The sequence below is a fragment of the Gadus chalcogrammus genome, chromosome 3 (assembly GCF_026213295.1).
Source record: "Gadus chalcogrammus isolate NIFS_2021 chromosome 3, NIFS_Gcha_1.0, whole genome shotgun sequence".
Classification (NCBI taxonomy): domain Eukaryota; kingdom Metazoa; phylum Chordata; class Actinopteri; order Gadiformes; family Gadidae; genus Gadus; species Gadus chalcogrammus.
In genome coordinates, this window is record NC_079414.1 from 17,372,733 (window position 1) to 17,390,996 (window position 18,264).

The 18,264-nt window shown below is 44.0% G+C and overlaps 3 protein-coding genes across 7 annotated transcripts in view; 2 read left to right on the forward strand and 1 right to left on the reverse strand.

The window, feature by feature from the left end:
* On the forward strand, window positions 1–5,704 carry tmem184c (transmembrane protein 184C). The gene is made up of 10 exons (XM_056586354.1): window positions 1–658; window positions 820–950; window positions 1,035–1,071; window positions 1,160–1,365; window positions 2,147–2,221; window positions 2,358–2,451; window positions 2,564–2,676; window positions 2,902–3,001; window positions 3,497–3,668; window positions 3,955–5,704. The coding sequence occupies exons 1-10, from the start codon at window positions 542–544 to the stop codon at window positions 4,281–4,283; spliced, it is 1,374 nt and encodes a 457-aa protein (XP_056442329.1). The 5' UTR covers window positions 1–541; the 3' UTR covers window positions 4,284–5,704.
* On the reverse strand, window positions 4,267–15,599 carry prmt9 (protein arginine methyltransferase 9). 3 transcript variants are annotated; one of them, XM_056586352.1, is made up of 13 exons: window positions 15,408–15,599; window positions 14,765–14,964; window positions 14,430–14,578; window positions 13,948–14,184; window positions 13,363–13,530; window positions 12,928–13,030; window positions 12,640–12,755; window positions 11,949–12,141; window positions 11,043–11,226; window positions 8,468–9,302; window positions 8,015–8,168; window positions 6,666–6,788; window positions 4,267–6,365 (listed from the first exon to the last, which is right to left on the reverse strand). In XM_056586352.1, the coding sequence occupies exons 2-13, from the start codon at window positions 14,960–14,962 to the stop codon at window positions 6,099–6,101; spliced, it is 2,727 nt and encodes a 908-aa protein (XP_056442327.1). In that variant the 5' UTR covers window positions 14,963–14,964; window positions 15,408–15,599; the 3' UTR covers window positions 4,267–6,098. The 3 variants fall into 3 exon arrangements, with proteins under 3 accessions (XP_056442327.1, XP_056442328.1, XP_056442326.1); XM_056586353.1 differs by having other exon boundaries at window positions 12,640–12,752; window positions 15,165–15,595; XM_056586351.1 differs by having other exon boundaries at window positions 15,165–15,595.
* Window positions 15,600–15,769: 170 nt separating this feature from the next.
* arhgap10 (Rho GTPase activating protein 10) overlaps window positions 15,770–18,264 on the forward strand; it is a 42,224-nt gene continuing 39,729 nt past the window's right edge. For all 3 annotated transcript variants that reach the window (XM_056586355.1, XM_056586356.1, XM_056586357.1), the window contains exon 1: window positions 15,770–16,351. In XM_056586355.1, coding sequence (XP_056442330.1) covers window positions 16,198–16,351 — 154 coding nt within the window. In that variant the 5' untranslated portion in view covers window positions 15,770–16,197. The remainder of the gene's footprint in view (window positions 16,352–18,264) is intronic.

An 18,264-nucleotide genomic window follows, 5' to 3' on the forward strand; every position in this document is an offset into this window, starting at 1 on the left:
ATGTAGGTGGGACTCTTGGAGGAGTCAACAGGAAGTGTGCAAATCGGTTTTAAACTTCATCTTCGCTGCTGTTGTTATGTATAGTTAGCAAATCGATACGTCTCTGGACACTTATATACATTTTCAACAACAATAACTTCTACATTTTCTCAAATTAGGGTGGAGCGTTTTGATAACTGCTATGAGGTGGTCGTTATCACGGTTTGTTTACAAGATGAATCAGCTGACGAGCTCACCCCTGCAAACTAGCTACCTCAAACCTCTAGTCATGTGAAACATAACTCAATTAACTGTAACCCTGCAGTTTGCCATTCCTGTAAACGAAACGTGAAGTGAGAGCGCCGTTGAGAGCGTCGTTGAGAGAGAGAGAGAGAGAGAGAGAGAGAGAGAGAGAGAGAGAGAGAGAGTCAGAAACCGCCAGCATATTGTCTTGTTAGCTTAATGTTTGGAAAAGGCACGTTCCAAAAGACAAATCATGATGGCCAATAAGTGGTGAAGTAATATTTCTAACCTTAAAAGGCAGATATCTTTCTTCATAAAGATGCCTTGCTCCTGTGGAAACTGGAGAAGATGGATTCGACCCTTGGTCGTGTTGTTGTATATATTGTTGTTGTTAGTCGTCCTACCACTCTGCGTCTGGGAACTACAGAAGTCTGGGGTTAGTAGTCACTAATGTTCAGTATCAAAATGAGAATGTCGGTCATTTCGTTTCACATGTTAAAACCATGCTTGGGCTTACCAGAATGTAGTCTTACTGTACTCCCAGGGTTTGCTATTATGATATCAAGTTATCTTTTTATGCCTTGTAATGTCTTCCAGATCGGGATTCATAACAAAGCATGGTTCATTGCCGGAATATTTGTCTTCATGACTATACCAATATCCTTATGGGGCATCCTGCAGCATTTAGTACACTATACTCAGCCGGAACTGCAGAAACCCATTATAAGGTAAGAGTGGCTTCTTGGCAGACATTGTGCCGCTCTTGATCAGTTATCAATTCTAAAATTGTTTGTTTAAATTGCTTATTGTAGAATACTGTGGATGGTCCCGATCTACAGCTTGGACAGTGTAAGTTACCTACTCTCTCTCTCTCTCTCACTCTCACTCTCACTCTCACTCACTCTCGTTTAATTCTCTCTCTTGTTTAATTCCACAGTGGATTGCCTTGAAGTACCCTAGTATAGCGATATACGTGGACACATGCAGGGAGTGCTACGAGGCTTTTGTAATCTACAACTTCATGATCTTCCTGCTCAACTACCTTGGCAACCAGTACCCCAACTTAGCCCTTATGCTGGAGGTCCAGGATCAGCAGAGACACCTGCCCCCTCTCTGCTGCTGCCCCCCCTGGCCAATGGGAGAGTGAGTTGGCCTTTTATTGTTCTGCCGTGTTTTATTTTCGGTGAATGAATGATCAGATGCCAGTACATAGCAGTGATGGGACGACCACATGCTCGCTGGATTCAAGAGAGCATGTTCAAGCGAGAATCCGTCTTACTAGGCTTAATGTACCGCGATTGTGGATGAAACACAGTGGTTCGGACCATTATGAGGAACCTTGTTCTCTGAGTTATACCTGATAGATAGTTACAGATGGTTCATCCAATCATCACAAGTTTTATTTGACAGTTCCTGCCATTTTCCAAAAGCAACTTTTAAGATGGTTCTGTGTGACAAACCATCTGGGGCATCAGGTTAGGAAGAAATGGCCCTACACATGAAACGTTTGAAGGGTTGGTAGTGGTACCCTCAAGTCCACAGTTTAATCGATTTGTGGGAAACCCCGGCATAACCTGCTGCTTTAATGGCAGGTCACTGGATTTCCTGTAAGTCACTTTGGATCAGGGAAAAGAGACAAAGTACAGAGGTTTCGTTCACATATATTCTAATTTCTTTGATATGTATGTGATGAATTATTAAAGATAACACATTCATATTTGCCTTTCCTATTCAGCTGTGTTTAGGGAAAGCATCAGCTGCATTCCCCATTTTGAAATGGCTCTGGGTCAGGCAACTTCAGATGCTGCGTGGCACGACTGTCTTTAGCTGATTAGCATGAGATGAGTTCACAAGAGGAACACTGTTCTCTCACATCAGAGAGGAAATGCACTTTATTCATGATCCACAAATGTTTGCATTGCAGGGTGTTGCTCCATCGATGCAAGCTGGGGGTGTTGCAGTACACCGTGGTTAGACCGGTCACAACAGTCATCGCTTTGTAAGTGTCAAATTCTCCTTACTTTTGAGTCAGCTGAGGACCTCTCTCTGTGAAATCAATGTTACACTGGCACTGCATCAGCTCCTGCTCAGGTCAATAACTGCTGTTGTGGTGTGTCTCCTCCCTGACCTTCAAGGATCTGCGAACTGTGTGGAGTGTATGACGAAGGCAATTTCAGCTCCACCAACGCATGGACCTACCTGGTCATCTTCAACAATATGTCCCAGCTGGTAATAAGGCTGACACACTTTGTAACGTGACAGTCTGATATTGTCCTGACCTAAACTAAGGAACCAGTGGAACCTCAACATCAAACTATTTCTCTCACTATCCCAATTCTAGTTCGCCATGTACTGTCTGGTGTTGTTCTATAAGGCCTTGAGGGAGGAACTCAGCCCTATCAAACCAGTCGGGAAGTTCTTGTGTGTAAAAATGGTGGTGTTTGTCTCCTTCTGGTAAGTGTGTATATATACGAAAAATGTGACCTTTTCAACGGTTTGTGTTTTTGTGCCTTATCACCATTTGCGTGGTGGTCACATGACTGCATATTCTTAGATAAGTGTGTGTATGTGTACGTCAGAGAGCTATGTTTCGCAGTTTGTCAGATTGTTTCTGTAGTTGATAGTCTGAGTAGTTGATTTCCTACTCATTGTTGGTTCCTTGTGAACTTTTTGTTTCAGGCAAGCTGCGTTTATTGCTCTCCTAGTCAAAGTAGGTGTGATCTCAGAGACAGAAACTTGGGAATGGAAAAGCGTGGAGGCTGTGGCCACTGGCTTACAGGTACTATGAACATTTAATCATATCGAAAAGCTCTTCTCATACCATGGGTTTAGGACCGGCAACGGGCCAAGGCTAATCATCAAGTCATCAGTCAATTTCTCCTACGGGGGATTAATAAAGTTATATCTTATCTTATCTTATCACCCACAATCACTGATGTATAACTGGATAGGATGGTTTCATAAACATATTCCGGCTTATTTATGTAGCGAGCTCAATCGGCCCCAGAGGCTGAGGGAAAGCTTGAGAAAGGCTGTTGGTCCGTGAATTTATCTCCATGTCATTTAGGAGCAGGTAAGGGTTAGGCTTCTTCCTTAGGGAATACTAGTTAGGAGGTTTGGAACCCTAGTGACTTCATTATTCTGCCCCCCATCACTTATTAACAGCATCAAATTCGATATATTGTCATGCGTAACTTTATCGATTTTGATGTACTCTGCACTTAAATTTGCATGTGTAAGATGCCCAACCATAAATTAACCATTTCCCCGTCAGGATTTCATCATCTGCGTGGAGATGTTCCTAGCAGCCATTGCCCATCATTTTAGCTTCACGTACAAGCCCTACATCCTGGACGGGGACGAAGGGTCCTGCTTCGACTCCTTCCTGGCCATGTGGGACATCTCCGACGTCCGGGCCGACATCTCAGAACAAGTCCGCAATGTTGGTGAGTGTTTCCACTGCGGCACTTGGGCAGTGCCTGAAGGGGCTGGGTTTGATCCCCAATGTCCGCAGACTACCCCGTAGGCATCCTTGAGCAAGATGCGCTCACAAAGCGCATAATTAATCAAGGAGCGGGTTGGGCGAACAACCCTGAACTCCTCCTTGATTAATTCATTGTTTAAGTCGATATGAAGTGTCTGCTTGATAATTAAACAGCAGAAGATACGCTTTGCATTGATCAATGGGCGTATTCCGCTGTTCTTCCCTCATCCGGTTCCTCTGACCCACAGGGAGAACCGTGATGGGCCGTCCCAGGAGGAGCTACTTTGGCGAGGGGCCGATGGACGGCGAGCGCTCCGGCCTGCTCTCGGGCGACTCCCCGGACGGCGGTAACTTTGAGTCTGTGTCCAATCCGGTGTCGCCCAAGGGCCGGTACCAGGGCCTGGGCAACACCATGACCCCTCACTCTCGGTCCGCCCCGGCCGGGTTCAACGCGGCCCCGTGGGAGGAGGACGGCCACGACGAGGCCCGGCGGAGCGAGCAGCCGGCCGAGGTCGGGGAAGAAGTGCCCGCGGGTTCGGCAGAGCCCACCGTGGCGGATCTGGTTGTTATCACGTAGCCAAATATCGGGGCTGTAGCGTCGCTCAAACCCTTTATAAGGATGTGATTTAAAAAGTTGTTGGACAGCGTCCCAGCGCTTTCGTTTTATTTTTTGATAGACTTATTTCCTCTATGACCAGATCAAAAGTACCAACGGTTTTAAGTTACTTGCCCACAAGTTCAGTCAGCAACTTCAGGAATTATCCAGGAGCCCTCAAATAGACTATAATTACTATGTAAGAATTTTCTGTATTACTACAGGTTATTCTATTAAAACACCCTAAATATTATACTTCGCTACATGAACATGCATACGGATCTACATACGTAGATTCAGTCTTTAGATTCGACCCAAGGGGTTTAAAGACCTTTTTTAGCCAAACTCTGCTTTTTTTTTAATGGACAACCCATGCTGACTATATATCTTTTCTGTCGTAGTCTGGAGACACAGCAGATTATTCCTTGGGAACAAAACACCATTGTTTCCCCCGCACAAAAGGTCCTGGTCGAATCATTCTCATATAAACTTGTTATTTGACGATGTATTAGAAGCAAATTTTTACAAGCTTTAGGCATTACCAAAAGTGTAAAGCTTGTGAAAAATATGCTGCCAATAAATGGTTGATTTGGAATGGGCTATCATTAGCACACGACATCATGAGCATTTATGAAGGCTAAAATGGTTACTGTTGGTTAATGCAGGAAGGGGGTATCGAGGAAATGTGTACGTTTGTTTTTGGTTTGTACCCAAACAGTAGCACATTTTCTATCGATTTTGAGCTCTTGCTCTCCATGCACTCGTTTTAACATGCATAGCTCCTAATCGGCTATAGAATGTAACTACTCTGCACTCATGCCTTACTGCTAATCTCTGCGCTATGGAACTACTCGGATCACAATGTCATTGTAAATACTACTGTATTATAATCACCTTACAACAGGAACTATTGTCAAGTAGCTTATTCCATCCTTGGTACCATCTATGCTGGACTTCAGAATGCATTGCATTTTATTTCATAGTTGCATTAATACGTTCTGGTACTTGTGTTTAACTGATTTGTGCTGGGCAATAAAATCAGCAAATGCACGTTCTCCCATTATTTTTCTTAATCAAATGTTTAAAGTAAGCGGAACGCAGCACTATCAGCTGTAGGTCAAGTTGATGGTGTGTCGCATTGCCTTATCTGATCTATTGAATTGTTTTAACTGTTTTGTTTAAAGTTGGATTAAATGTCTGACATTGTTTAAAAGTTCCCCGGTAGTGTTTTTGTCGTGGCATTATTGAAATTGTCAAACAGTTATGCTCAGTGTCTTTAATATGATTTTTAAAGTCAACTGAAAGAAAATCAACTGGCACTAACATTTACACATGGGTCAGTTGTGAGGCAAGAGGTCACTGCGAGAGTTGCATTAGGCTTGGCACTGGGCAAATACCCTCATAGGAAAAAAACTAAATAACAATGACATGCTTTTTCTAGTGCAAATAGAAATACATTCCACTTTTGGTGAGATGTTTGTTCAAAATGGAGGACGTCATTAATTGATCCCTCATCTTGACATGATGTATAATTTGTAAGGACTATTTATTAGGAATGTCGTTGTAAAAGGGTTGTTGAGTACAGAAGAAAAGGATCCTGTAGTTTTACACAAGCTCGGACACTTGTGGATAACATTGATGCTGAAATTAAATAACCTAACAGAAGTATCTAGTAGGGCAGAAAATACCTTGGAAAAACTATTCACTTTAATAAAAAAAGGAAAAAGAATTAACCTTCATAGAAACAATACTGACAAACTAGTCGACACAACGGAGCTCGGGCCTTGGTCGGAGCTCCTAGCTGGTTGTCATGGCGACGGCGGGGAGCCCCGCGGAGGCATCCTCGTTGTCTATCCGCGCTGACATTGAGATGCTGCTCTTGTGGAGCTGCACGGCCAGGCACACCCAGTCCCCGGCGCGGACCTCCAGGGAGGGCTGCAGCACCACGGCCGCCTGCTTCCAGTGGGAGTCCTGGCTGAGCGTGCTGACGCTCACCTCCGGGTCCAGGTGGATCTCGTACCAGAAGGGCACCGCCGTCACCCGGCCCGACGACGTGGCCCGCACCTGGGGAGACGGGACGGCCAACAGGAGCAGGGCTTGAGAAGGAGGTAGCACACTTCTCTCAGTGACGTAGATAACATTACAATGTTCTGCTCTCAAAATCAATGGGAAAATAAAGGATACATTTCAACTGCACAACGTAATAATAACGCCTGTATTATAATGTGCAATAAATACATTTTCAGAAAGTGATGTTTTAAAATATAATTAAAAGCATGCTAATTAAAATAGCAATTTCTTATGAGGACCCCCCCAGTAAGTTGGAACAACAAAAAGGCAATATGTCAGCAGGCTCTAGCGTACCTTGACCTCTCTGTTTGTGTAGTTGGCGCTGGCTTTCATGAGATCCAGGACAAACAGCTCCACAGACTCACTGAGATGCCTGCAGTCCAGGGTGGAGAAGTCTAGAAACACATGGACTGGTACCTGAAGAGAAACAAAAGCAGACATTGTTAGGAAACATTGTGGAATTCACATCTGTTGAACAAGGAAAACAGCATTGAGATTAAAACGCATAATATACATTTAGTCGATTAGGAGGACAGTCCAATCAAAATGATTATTATATCTTTATTTAATTCATTATGTTTTTGTTTGACTTTACAAACATCACATACACCCTAGAGTTTCCAGATTTAATATGAGTTGATGAATATAAGTTGAAAGTATAATGTGGATAACAACCCACTCTCACCGCTTATACAACAATGGGGGTCTTAGAAAGCTACAGGCAGCGCAGTGAACATCCCATCGCCACTGTTAGCAGCAGAGAGAACAAAGACTGTCACCTCCTCCTTGTCACGGTGGTGAGGATCTCCGAGTGGCCCTGTTTGATGTGCTTGAGTTAATGTGTGCTGATAGATTCAGGTAGACGAGTTTTAAAGCCTGGGCCGCGTGTGACAACTAGGGCTTCAAAGAAGACATCTGGTGAAGTAGACTCAGACTGTTCCGTGAGGTACATCCAGAAAATGATGCCTAAATATGACACTGATGGAAAATGGCGGACATTAATTTAGTTTGTAGCCTAAATTGATCAACCTAAATTGTACTACTGTGGTAATATAATGTATAAAATCATTAATATACATTATATATTAATGATATTACACTTTCATACCCTTTCAAAATAATCTGATCCAAATCTTTGATCACAGTAAAAAAAATATATATTTTAAGTTTTTTTTAAATTATACTACACTCCCATAGAAAACCAACACGAGTCTCCTAGGGCTCGGATGTACGTGAATGATGCAAGTGTACAAACACTAGATCTGAGGAAAGCAACAGTGTGGAGGATAACATCAGGAACATGAGACGGAATACCAGACCAAAAGGGGCCGTACCAGACGAGCTTGATGGAGATTTTTCGCAACTCTCCATCAACTCGTCTTTTTCTAATGGTGGTACCGAAAAGAACGAGTTCTGCAAAAGATTACCACACTTTCACTGAGGTTTGAAAGACTATATGCCGATGACCACAGTTATAGATTCCATGATGATTTATTTTTTTATGGGCCTCCATGATATTAGACATACATTTACAGGGCCTTAAATGATGGTCGTTGACCGGGAGTTGAGGGGAAATGAGTAGTAGTCGCTTTAACACAGATAGAAGTTGAGCCGTTGGTTTGGGTGTGTGTGGTGATACTCACAGTGAACTGGTTGATGAAGGGGGCGATGTTGAAGCCTAGCGTGGGCTCCTGTCCCTGGACGGCGCTCTCCAGCAACAGCGTGTCCGACTCCACCAGCATGCCGTACAGCACTATCCTCTCAGGAAACACACGTCCCCCTTCCTCCAGCAGACAACTGGGGGAGATCACACAAAGCACAAGGTTGCTCCGAATATGCTCCGACCACCATCAAACTCAAATCATATGACGCTTTTAACATGAACCAAGCAATCCTTAGCGGTGCCGTCTGCAGCCTCATTGGCTTCCAAGAAGATTTTATTTATTTTCTTTTAAACTTTTTTATTTATTTTTTTGGTTTAAAAATTGATATACAGCGTTTTTCAATAACACTGGTAACAGAGAATCTACAATGGTACTTTAAAAATGGTTCTTTACATCATCCCAGACGGGACATGCAGGGCCACACTCGCTCACCTGGCCAGTGAAGCCTTCTCCATCAGCCTCTGGCGTATGAGGCCGCACGTCTCCACGCAGTCCAGGACGATGGCGCTCCACAGCTTCTCCCGGGAGGGCCTCTTCAGCACCGCCGGGTCCTCCTCGTTCGCCTGGTTCAGCCAGAACTCCAGCCTCCGCTCGTGGACGCCGTTGGCCCCCGCCAGCCTCCGCAGGACGTCCTGGTGCTGGCTCTTCTCCACCGAGCTGTAGGCCTTGACGTGGCCGTGGCGCGCCGCCATCAGGGGCAGCAGCGAGAAGCCCTCCGACACGTCCAGGAAGTAGAGGAGGTCGTCGTTGGGGTCCTTGGCGGCGGCGGCGGCGGCGGCGGTGCTGCTCGGGGAGGGGGTTGTTGTGCTGGTGGCAGTGGTGGGGTTCACAGGGCCGACGGCGCTGCTGTTCTCCTTGGCGAGCGCCAGGCCAGTCAACAGCGTGTCCAGCGCCTGGTTGAAGCTCTGGTGGTAGTGTCTGTTGTTGAGCAGGGCTATCTCGGAGCACTCCAGCACGCACGTCTCCCGCGGAGGGCTCTGGTGGGTCTGGAGGCCGGCGAGAGCGCTGCAGAGCTCCGACTCCGGGGTCGGGGTTGGGGTCGGCTTTGGCGTCGGCGTGGCAGCGGGGGTCGGAGCGGGAGCGGGAGCGGGAGCGGCAGTCGCCGTTGGGTTTGGGTTGGTGCCCGGCTGCTGGGTGTCGACGCTGAGGTGCGGATCGAGGCGGATCTCGTGGCCGTCCCTCACCACGGAAATGCTGCAGAGCCTCAGGAAGGCGTCTCGACAGGAGACGTCCACCACCAGCTGGTCTCCGGGTCTCAGGGCAACGCCTGTCGATCACAACACACAGGCTGTCGTTTGGAGTTCAGGAATAAACACATAAAAAACACTTTAATACAACAGAACATGAGATCATTTATAGACCGTTGAGGTAGGCACTATTGACAAACTTGTGTGCATAAATAATTGTTTGATACTGAAACATGATTGTGAAAATAATGACGTGCATGATCATTTCACATACAGGATAGTGTGGCAAAATACTTAGACCTACCGACAATTCACTTTCAATATATTGCAGGTCATTTTGGATAGAAGCTCAACAGTAAATAGCAGAGAAAGAAGAGGGATGCGCGCCTAAAAGAGATTTGGGAGGACTGGAACTAGGGGGAGTGTGTGAGGATGAGGAGGAGCGAAGGGGGGAAGGGGGGGGGGGGCAGGATTCCTCGAGGAATAACATCTGTTCACGTCTTGATGCCGACGTGTCTCTTGTCAGGGGGTGTTCAGGGAAAATGCATATTTATTGCCTATAAGAATTTCATGAACACTAAAGAGTGTCACAGGCTATCGCGGCGCACACGTCGGCCCAGGAAACGGATGTCGCTGATCGGCGGGAAAAGGGGGTGGGGGCTCCCCAGATGCTGCCCCGGCCAATTAGTGGCGCCGTGACATGCGGCGACGCACCGCGAAGACGGAGCGCCCCGACTGGGAGCGGCGGGGCCTGCTCCTCCGTAAACACCGCAGGCTTTGGAACAACGCCGCGGCACCACCCGGTGAGATGACCTGATTGCTAAATCCCATGTCTGTCTGCCAGGTTTACCGCAGCTGAAACCCACCCAAACACCAGGACCAGGATTATGTTGGGAATGGGTGGAATGCAAATAGTTTATAGTTCATGATACAACAGAATAATAAAATCATGATATTTTGATTTTGGGTTAGATGGTGAATTATTTTATTATGTGGATTTTATTGGGGGGTAAATTATTAATTTATTAGATTACAGATTTTTTTAATGCATTTCCCTAATTTCCAGTCTGGGATTAATTTATTTTAGTTTTACATGTTTATATGTATTTTTGTATATATTATATTTATGTTTAGTATTCATGAGGGGAAATATACGTTTGAATTGCCAAAATATGATGGAGTGAGTGACTTATGACCAAGACAAGATACCAACAACAATATCTCAACAAAAACAAACATGTCCATCAGTAATTAACCGAATAAACCGGTAATTCTGTTTTAATAGCGTGACATAGATGCCGTATGGCTGACAACGAAGGCATTTCAGTACATATACTGCCATCACCTGACAGATTTTGGAAATACACAAAACTTTCAATAGAAGATAAAATATGAACATTAAAATAGATCGAGTAGAATGGTCTTCTTATGACAAGACATCATATAGTCACTGAAAATATATATAATTAAAAGATAAATAATAATAAATGAACAACCAAGGAAATGGTGAGGCAACACAGAATGTGTACCATGCGTTTTGTGCCTGTAGATATATGTACAAATGTTCAGGACAGGCTAGTGGTTGAGGTGTTTCATTCCGAGCTGAAAGGTTCAGGGTTCGAACCCCATTGTCCGCAGCCTTCTTATAGGCACCCTTGAACAAGTGGACCTACCCCTCCCTGCTATCAAATTACCTGTATCTGGATTCCTGCTCCTTAATAACCTGTATCTGGATTCCTGCTAATTAATGACCTATATAAGTCCCTTTGATTAAATCCGCAAAAGGACCATAATGATATTCATCGGCGAGTTTGCCTTACTGTTGGGGTTCTGGATGGGGTAGATGGCCTGCTCCCAGCAGGTGTCCTCCTGGGGCCCAGTGGAGAGGCTGCTCTCCTGGTCAAGGTGGAGCTGGAACCACACGGCGAGGGCATCCAGGTTCCCCTCCTGGGTGACGGGCAGGTGCAGCCGCTGCGTCTCTCTGGAGCTCAGCCCCTCCAGCTCCTGGTGGGTATATGAGGGCTAGTATTAGAGATACGAGGCCCGGCTATGTATAGCGCTGAATGTGCAGGTGTTTGATTCTCCCAAGCAACACCCAGGCCTCCGCGGATTTATATATGCATGTTTAAAAGGTGCTTGGATTGAACCAAATAGTAAACTGTGGTTGTACTTTATTTAGTGAGTCTGGGTAGTTAATCCACTTGACCTGATCCTGGCCTGTATTTTTTTAATCTTGTAGTTAAATAAAGTTAGAACATGAGAATATTGTATTGTATTGAATCATAAAATGGCCGATATGTAATCAGAAATTAAGGAAACAAGTCGAAATTTCTCAGACAACAATGCTACAACAAGTTTTCTCTCAAACAATAAATTAATTGCAAATGTATACATTAGTTGATTCATTTAAAGTATAGGACTCGCCGTCGCTTGTCATTTCAAAATATAATATATATACATATTTGTATTATCTTTAAATGTCTTTACATTTAAAAAAAGTCTGGGGAGGTGGGGATGGCATTGACAACTCTCCAATACTAGCAATTTGGACTGCAGCACCCATTCAAAACAGTTGATGTCTATGTTACATATTGTTCCTTTAAGGAGCAGGAAAGAGTTAAGGATCTTGCTCAAGGATGCCTTCAAGGTTGGCGCCATTGGCCATTGATCCTGGCCCCTTTTACCTGAGTCACTACCCTAGCCCCTCTCCATGGGCTGTAGCTCACCGTGACGTTGTTGAAGTCTATGTCCAGGGCCCTGAAGGGCTCGGTGAGGGCCGTGTATCCTCCGGGGATCCTGCTCAGCCTCTCCGTGGTGTAGGGCTCCAGGGAGTCGTCTGCGTCCGCAGTGCAGCTCACTGGGCTGTGGAGCTGGCCCGCGGCCCCCAGGGACAGACCCCCGACCTCAGACACACACAGCCTGGTGGGAACATTGAACAGATGTAATATCCAGGTAACATGTGGCGCTGCTTCAAAAGGAACGGACTGTTTTCTTCAATGGAGGGCGTCTGATATGGGGAAAGGGATGGATCGTGAAAGGCATTTCTATAATAACTAAGTTCGGGAAAACAATTGAACTGACAAAATGACCTTGAATTGACAAGGATTATTAAGAAGTTAGTACTTTTACTACTGGTCAAGTTGTACTATTTTAAATACCATTAAACTATTGATCTCCGACGATTTTTGCAGACACTTTTATCCAAAGCAACTTAAGAGTGATTTTTCCTTTTTTGATACGTAATTAAAGAAGAGGTAGGATTAGACATATTGCTCAAAGATGCCTACAGGTAGACCATGGAGAGTGGGCTTCAAATGCAGAAATTGACAACAACCTGACCACTACTTGTTGTATCTCTATGGATGAAGTAGGCCTTTATAAAAAAATAACTGAATCAGGAGGTATCATGTGACCTACCTATGGTGCCGGCGGATCTCTACACTCTCGACCGCCATGCCGAACACGGTGGCTCCGGCCGGAATGACCCGGCCTGTCTTTGAAGGTTCCAGGGACATCATGTCATCGGATATCTGCTTTTTATTGCGAAAGAATATATAGATGCACATTACTTATCACTGCCTCTATATTATTTTATCTGGCCTACTATTCATGGAAATGTGCCATTTGTTTGTGGCTGATGACTCATAAGAAATGTTTTCGGCCACACAGTTCCGTTCATGATTACATGTCGAAATGTCAAATCACCTGTGGTGGCAGAAGCAGGTGGTGCCAGGCGTGGATGAGACTCTCTATGATGCCTTCTCCAAATAACCCTGCATCCACTGTCTCCGTCACAACTAAGGAAACCCTGCCAGCAGGGCAGAAACCATATCATATTAGTAAGAATATAGAGAAACCATATCATATTAGTAAGAAAATATATATTATATTTATACATAAAATGGAGCAATGGGGATTATTTGGTTGACATTTTATTCATGACAAATATTTCTATATTTTTTCCCGGGGCTGATTGCCAACATAGAACTAAACTAAATGCTTTGAAGATATTCCATGCGCTACCGAAAATAGACAAGATGATTACCCCCCTTTTCAAAAGCACACACCTTAAAAGGAACAAAGTACAACAATATATCAATACATATAATTGAATACATACATTGAATATGCTGTTAGTACCTGTGTGGGATGTCTTTAGGCACCTCCATGTCCATAGATTTCTTATGAAGGATGTTGATTCCTCCTTTCATCCCATTCGCCGTCACCACCTCACAGGCCAGTTCATACATGGTCTTGGACAGTTCACAGGCAAACACCTCTGCAGCTCCTGCCTTCTTTGCACACATGCTGAATGTAATGTAAACAGAAAATGAAAGGGAGTGAAAGGGGAGAACAGGGCAAAGGTCATGGGCATTCCCAAATGTGCATGTAGTATGACATGATTTTGATGTGCAACACAAATATTAATTTAGAAGGGGTTAGAGCTAGCAAGGATGCAAACTGCATTCACTGGGGTTTAAATCCAGGAGCCTTCAGCTGAACACCTTAACCACTTTCCGTATCTACCAATAACAGACAAATACATGTACAGCATGACATAACCACATCTAAACTGCAATAAATACACCGTACTTCAACCTATCAAGCAGACAGCAGATTACTATGTACAAAGTAGAAGACACACCAATGCAAACATCAACAAAACAACAAACCACTGTCATAGACAAACCAGGCGACAAACAAGTTATTATGAAGATGTCTCACCCCAGGATCCCTGTGCCAGTACCTATGTCTAGTACAGTGTTACAGCCCCTCTCCACCGCCTTCTGAATGGCTTGCTGATACTTCTGGTTCCTCCCGCGGTCGTTGAGCATCAGGAAGTGCCAGCGCTCGACCAGCCAGTTAGCCACGCGGTAGAAGTTCTCCCTCGCTTCGGGATAGTCCGGCTTCAGCTTGAGGGCCTTGTGGAAATGACCGGCAGCCTCATCCCGGAAACCCATTCTAAAACACAAAAAGGGGATAGCTTCTTATTAAAAAAACAACAACCTATCAACAAACAAAAATAGAATGTTAATACAAAAACAACTTTGACTACAAAGAGTACTGACACTAATTTGATAAACATAGGAATCGTGCAATCTACAAAAAATGTGTATCATTGAGTCGTTCGACCTAACTTTTATCCAAAGTGATTTCACAGAATTTAATTTATAAATGTACTGCATTGATGTAAATTAGGAACATACCTGAAGAGGTGCTCACCCATGCTGTTCAAGATAACCTCATCGGCAGGAAAGAGCTCCAGAGCTTGTTCGAAACAGTTAAAGAGATCCTGAACGCGCCCCACAGAGTCCAGCTCGTCGGCCCATTTGAACAGAGTGAATCTGAACGACTCCTGTGAGATCAGGGCATGGTTCTCGAGTTAGAGATATGATACATGATATAGATAGAGATATAGATATATTATATTATTGGGCACAGAAAGCTTACAACTTCATATCATTACAACATTTGAAGAACAATATCACGTACGAAAAGTTTATGAGAGATAAAAGGTAGTCGAGTGTGCTTTTGAATTTACCCTTGCAAAGTCCTTAAGCATAGGGGCAAGGTTGAGGACCAGGAGGTAGTGGACAAAGGCAGTCCCATAGTCTTGGTTAAACAAGCACTGTTGGGCACTCTCTAGGGACCGAGAAACCAGCTCGTTTCTGGCGGGATCCTCTCTTGGTTGCCGTCGGGTCCTCCTACCCCGCTTTGGTCTAGTGCTGGCATTGGGCATTCCTGAAATTTGCGTTGACATCTCAACATTAACGACATGAAAGATCGAACAAGACAGTGCAACATAGTGAAAATAACATGCATTTATTGATTGATATATCACAATCAATATAACTATCACTCTAACAATATCGATGTGTCAATGCAATGGTCCCAACATGTGGTGCGTGCAGACACTACATTGTACCGGTTTATTTCCTTACCGTGTGTTAGTTAGACCATCAACGGGAAACTAAAAAATACCTGACCGAATGAGCTTTTCGAACAGTGATAAATGGAAGGTTTTCAGTTGTTAAGATAAGTAGCGCCTTCCAATTGTCAAGCCTAAAGTATTATCATCAAACCACATTAGCATCGTTGTTAGCTATAGCTAGCTGTCTTGCACATTTTCTACAAACACTGCAAGCGAGGAGAGGAAATCATCCAGATGTTGAGGTTAAATCCACCTTAAACGTGAGGCTTGAAGAGTTGACATTTGTTGATTAAAAAACAATTGTACATCTGCTTAATGCCTGATGAAAATACAAGTGTCCACACACTAAGCAGCCCTGACCGAAACATCAACCCGCACTTGTGTTCCACCATGAGTATGTTCGTCAATAAAATAAGTTGTGATTGTATTTGTACATCTTCATTGCCTTCTTTTGTAATGTTGTCATTTGTGTATACATAAAATATTGAAACATAATTAACATTGCCCTTTGTGTAATACCTGAACCGTGCAGGTCTTCTGCACCAATATGAATACTGTGGACCAATGAAAAACCAGTGCACGTGGGAGGAGCAGAAGTTTTGCTACACTCGGACGCGCCCACTCGTGTCAGAGAGTTTCATGATCTGTCACTTTGGTACTATGTGGATTTCATGTTTGCACTGGAGGACACCTCCTCGGATAGACTAGGGTACTGATTTTGACAGCGGTCTTTTACTGCTCAATGATAAGTAGTTGAAACTTTCAACCTTTTCGAAAAACTATTCATTTTTCCCACCGTTTTTTTCCTTTTACCGCGTATTAGAAAACGAAAAAACTGCACCCATGCGCCTGAGTCCAAAGTTACCGTGCTAGCCAACGCTAGCTACTTACTTCAAAAAGCTATGCTTTGCCAAACTAAACTGGGATTTAAAGGTCAACTCTCAGGTAGCATAGCTTTCCTTTCGCTTATCCTTTAAGGGAACAGTGCATATTTTCACCTGGTACCTTCGCTAGCAGCATTCTGCTAGCAATATTTCAAAGAAATGGGATTACACCCTCTGGAATTCAGTGAATGCTATCTGGACAGCCCAGGCTTCAGGGAGAAAATCAAGTCACACGAAGCAGAGTTGGAGAAGACCAACCGTTTTATCAAAGAACTCTACAAGGATGGAAAGAATCTTATCAATGCCACAAAGCGTAAGTTTGCTTATTTTCTCTTCACATATAAGGGTCTATCATCTTTAAATCCATGTTCTTTATTTGCCTTCAGTGGGGTTGGGCTTATCATTCAGGTGCACTATGAAGTCAGACATCCCTCTGTTTACTATACGTTGTGCAGGTATTTATGGGCCTGGCCGACTAGGGTGCCCCATGCAGTCCCTGCACCCCCTACAGTACACTGTGTTATTGTTTGTGTTGGGTACTTTCATCAGGAAAATAATTAAACTATGCTTTGCGGAAACCTTTTCACACAAATAACCTATTTTCTAAGTTTGATTTACTATCATATGTTCTCTCCCAAGGTAGAGCTCATTCACAGCTACACTCACTCTAATACCAGAATTTTTTCACTTGTTACGAAGACCCTGACTTGTAGCTCTCTTGTCTCAAGTTGAGATCATATATGAAATCCCTCTAAAGAAGGGAGGATCTTTTTTATTATCCGTCTTTTCTGTTGCTTGAACAAGAGGGCCTCACTTCTGTCACAAGTGATAGATTATCATACGACTATTGACTATTATTGTGCTGAATTTAGTTGTGCCTCTATAACCCATGCTAGATATAATGAGTCCGACCTCATGATTGAATGCAAGCAACCCTCAATGTTGTTTGACTAAATATTGGCTTTTCTTCCACACATTAAGATGCAATTGGAAGTCAAAGGAAGTGTGAAAAAAGCTGAATTCCCTTTTGATTGCTCTTCTATCTCTCACCTCTCTTATTGTGCCAGGAAGATGACATGTATCTTTCATGACCCGCCCCCCCCGTTCCCCTGCCAGGGATGTCCCATGGCGGAAAGCCCTTGGCCTAGGAGGAAATGTGCACACAAGGCCTCAGACCTAGTGCTGTGCCATGGAAGTGCCCACTAGAAGAGTGCAGAGGATGTGCTCCTGTTTTAGTGGGTTTCCTCTAGAGAAACCCTCCTCCTCTTTAGTCTGTCCTTCATCGGCAATCCCATAATAGTCCTCCCTGATTGAAGCTCATCAGGAGTATAACAGTTAATCTGACCTATTCAGCAAAGGACCTTTTCTTCATTGTTATAAACAAGGTCAAACCAAACAAACTAAGTTTCTATGTGTGATTCATCAACCGCATCACAATAGTAACACGTTAGATTAGTGTTGAAGAACAATTTACAGCCAGCGACTTACTTTTTGTTCAGATCCAGGTAGCTGAACTGAACATGAAGTCTATTTACATTAAGTTTCTGAAAGGGGTCATCTAGAGTTTGCTATTTTACCCATCTGGACTTCTTCTGGTTGACTTTGCTTTACGGATTCAAGTGTTCTCGTTTGCACTGTTTGTTCAATCAGATAGTTAAAACAGCCATGTGAAAGTCTGTCCCTGGCAGGTACATTTTGTGAAGGCCTGCCAGGATTAACAGTGGCTGGCTGCTTCTCCCTGTAATCACATTAGTGATTCTGCCAAGGTGCGACAATACACTCATTCATTAGAGCGGCATTAGCAGAGATAGACATGATGTCATATGGGTGGAACGCATCTTCCTCTCTGACTCAAGATAGGCTACTTTTACCTACCTTAACTTGTCATCCCATCACAGCTCCTTTATCAGCAATTTATTTAAGTCTGATCTTCCACCTTCCCTTATCCTGGCCGACTGTATAGCACATTCCATCTTGATTTCCTCCATCTTTATTGACATTGTTCTTTACTTTGAGTACAAGATTGATTAGGTTGCATAATTCGTGGCATCCTGTCACATGTACCAATTAGTGTTCTGTATGGGATGGCTGGATGGGTATTATTACTGCTTGGCAACAAGTATCCAAAGCCCAAGAGCCCATGAAATCAAGAGGAACCATAGAGAGACAGAGATTGCCAGGGCCTCTGGAGAGGAAAAACTGTGGAAGTTGTGTGAGATTCTGAAT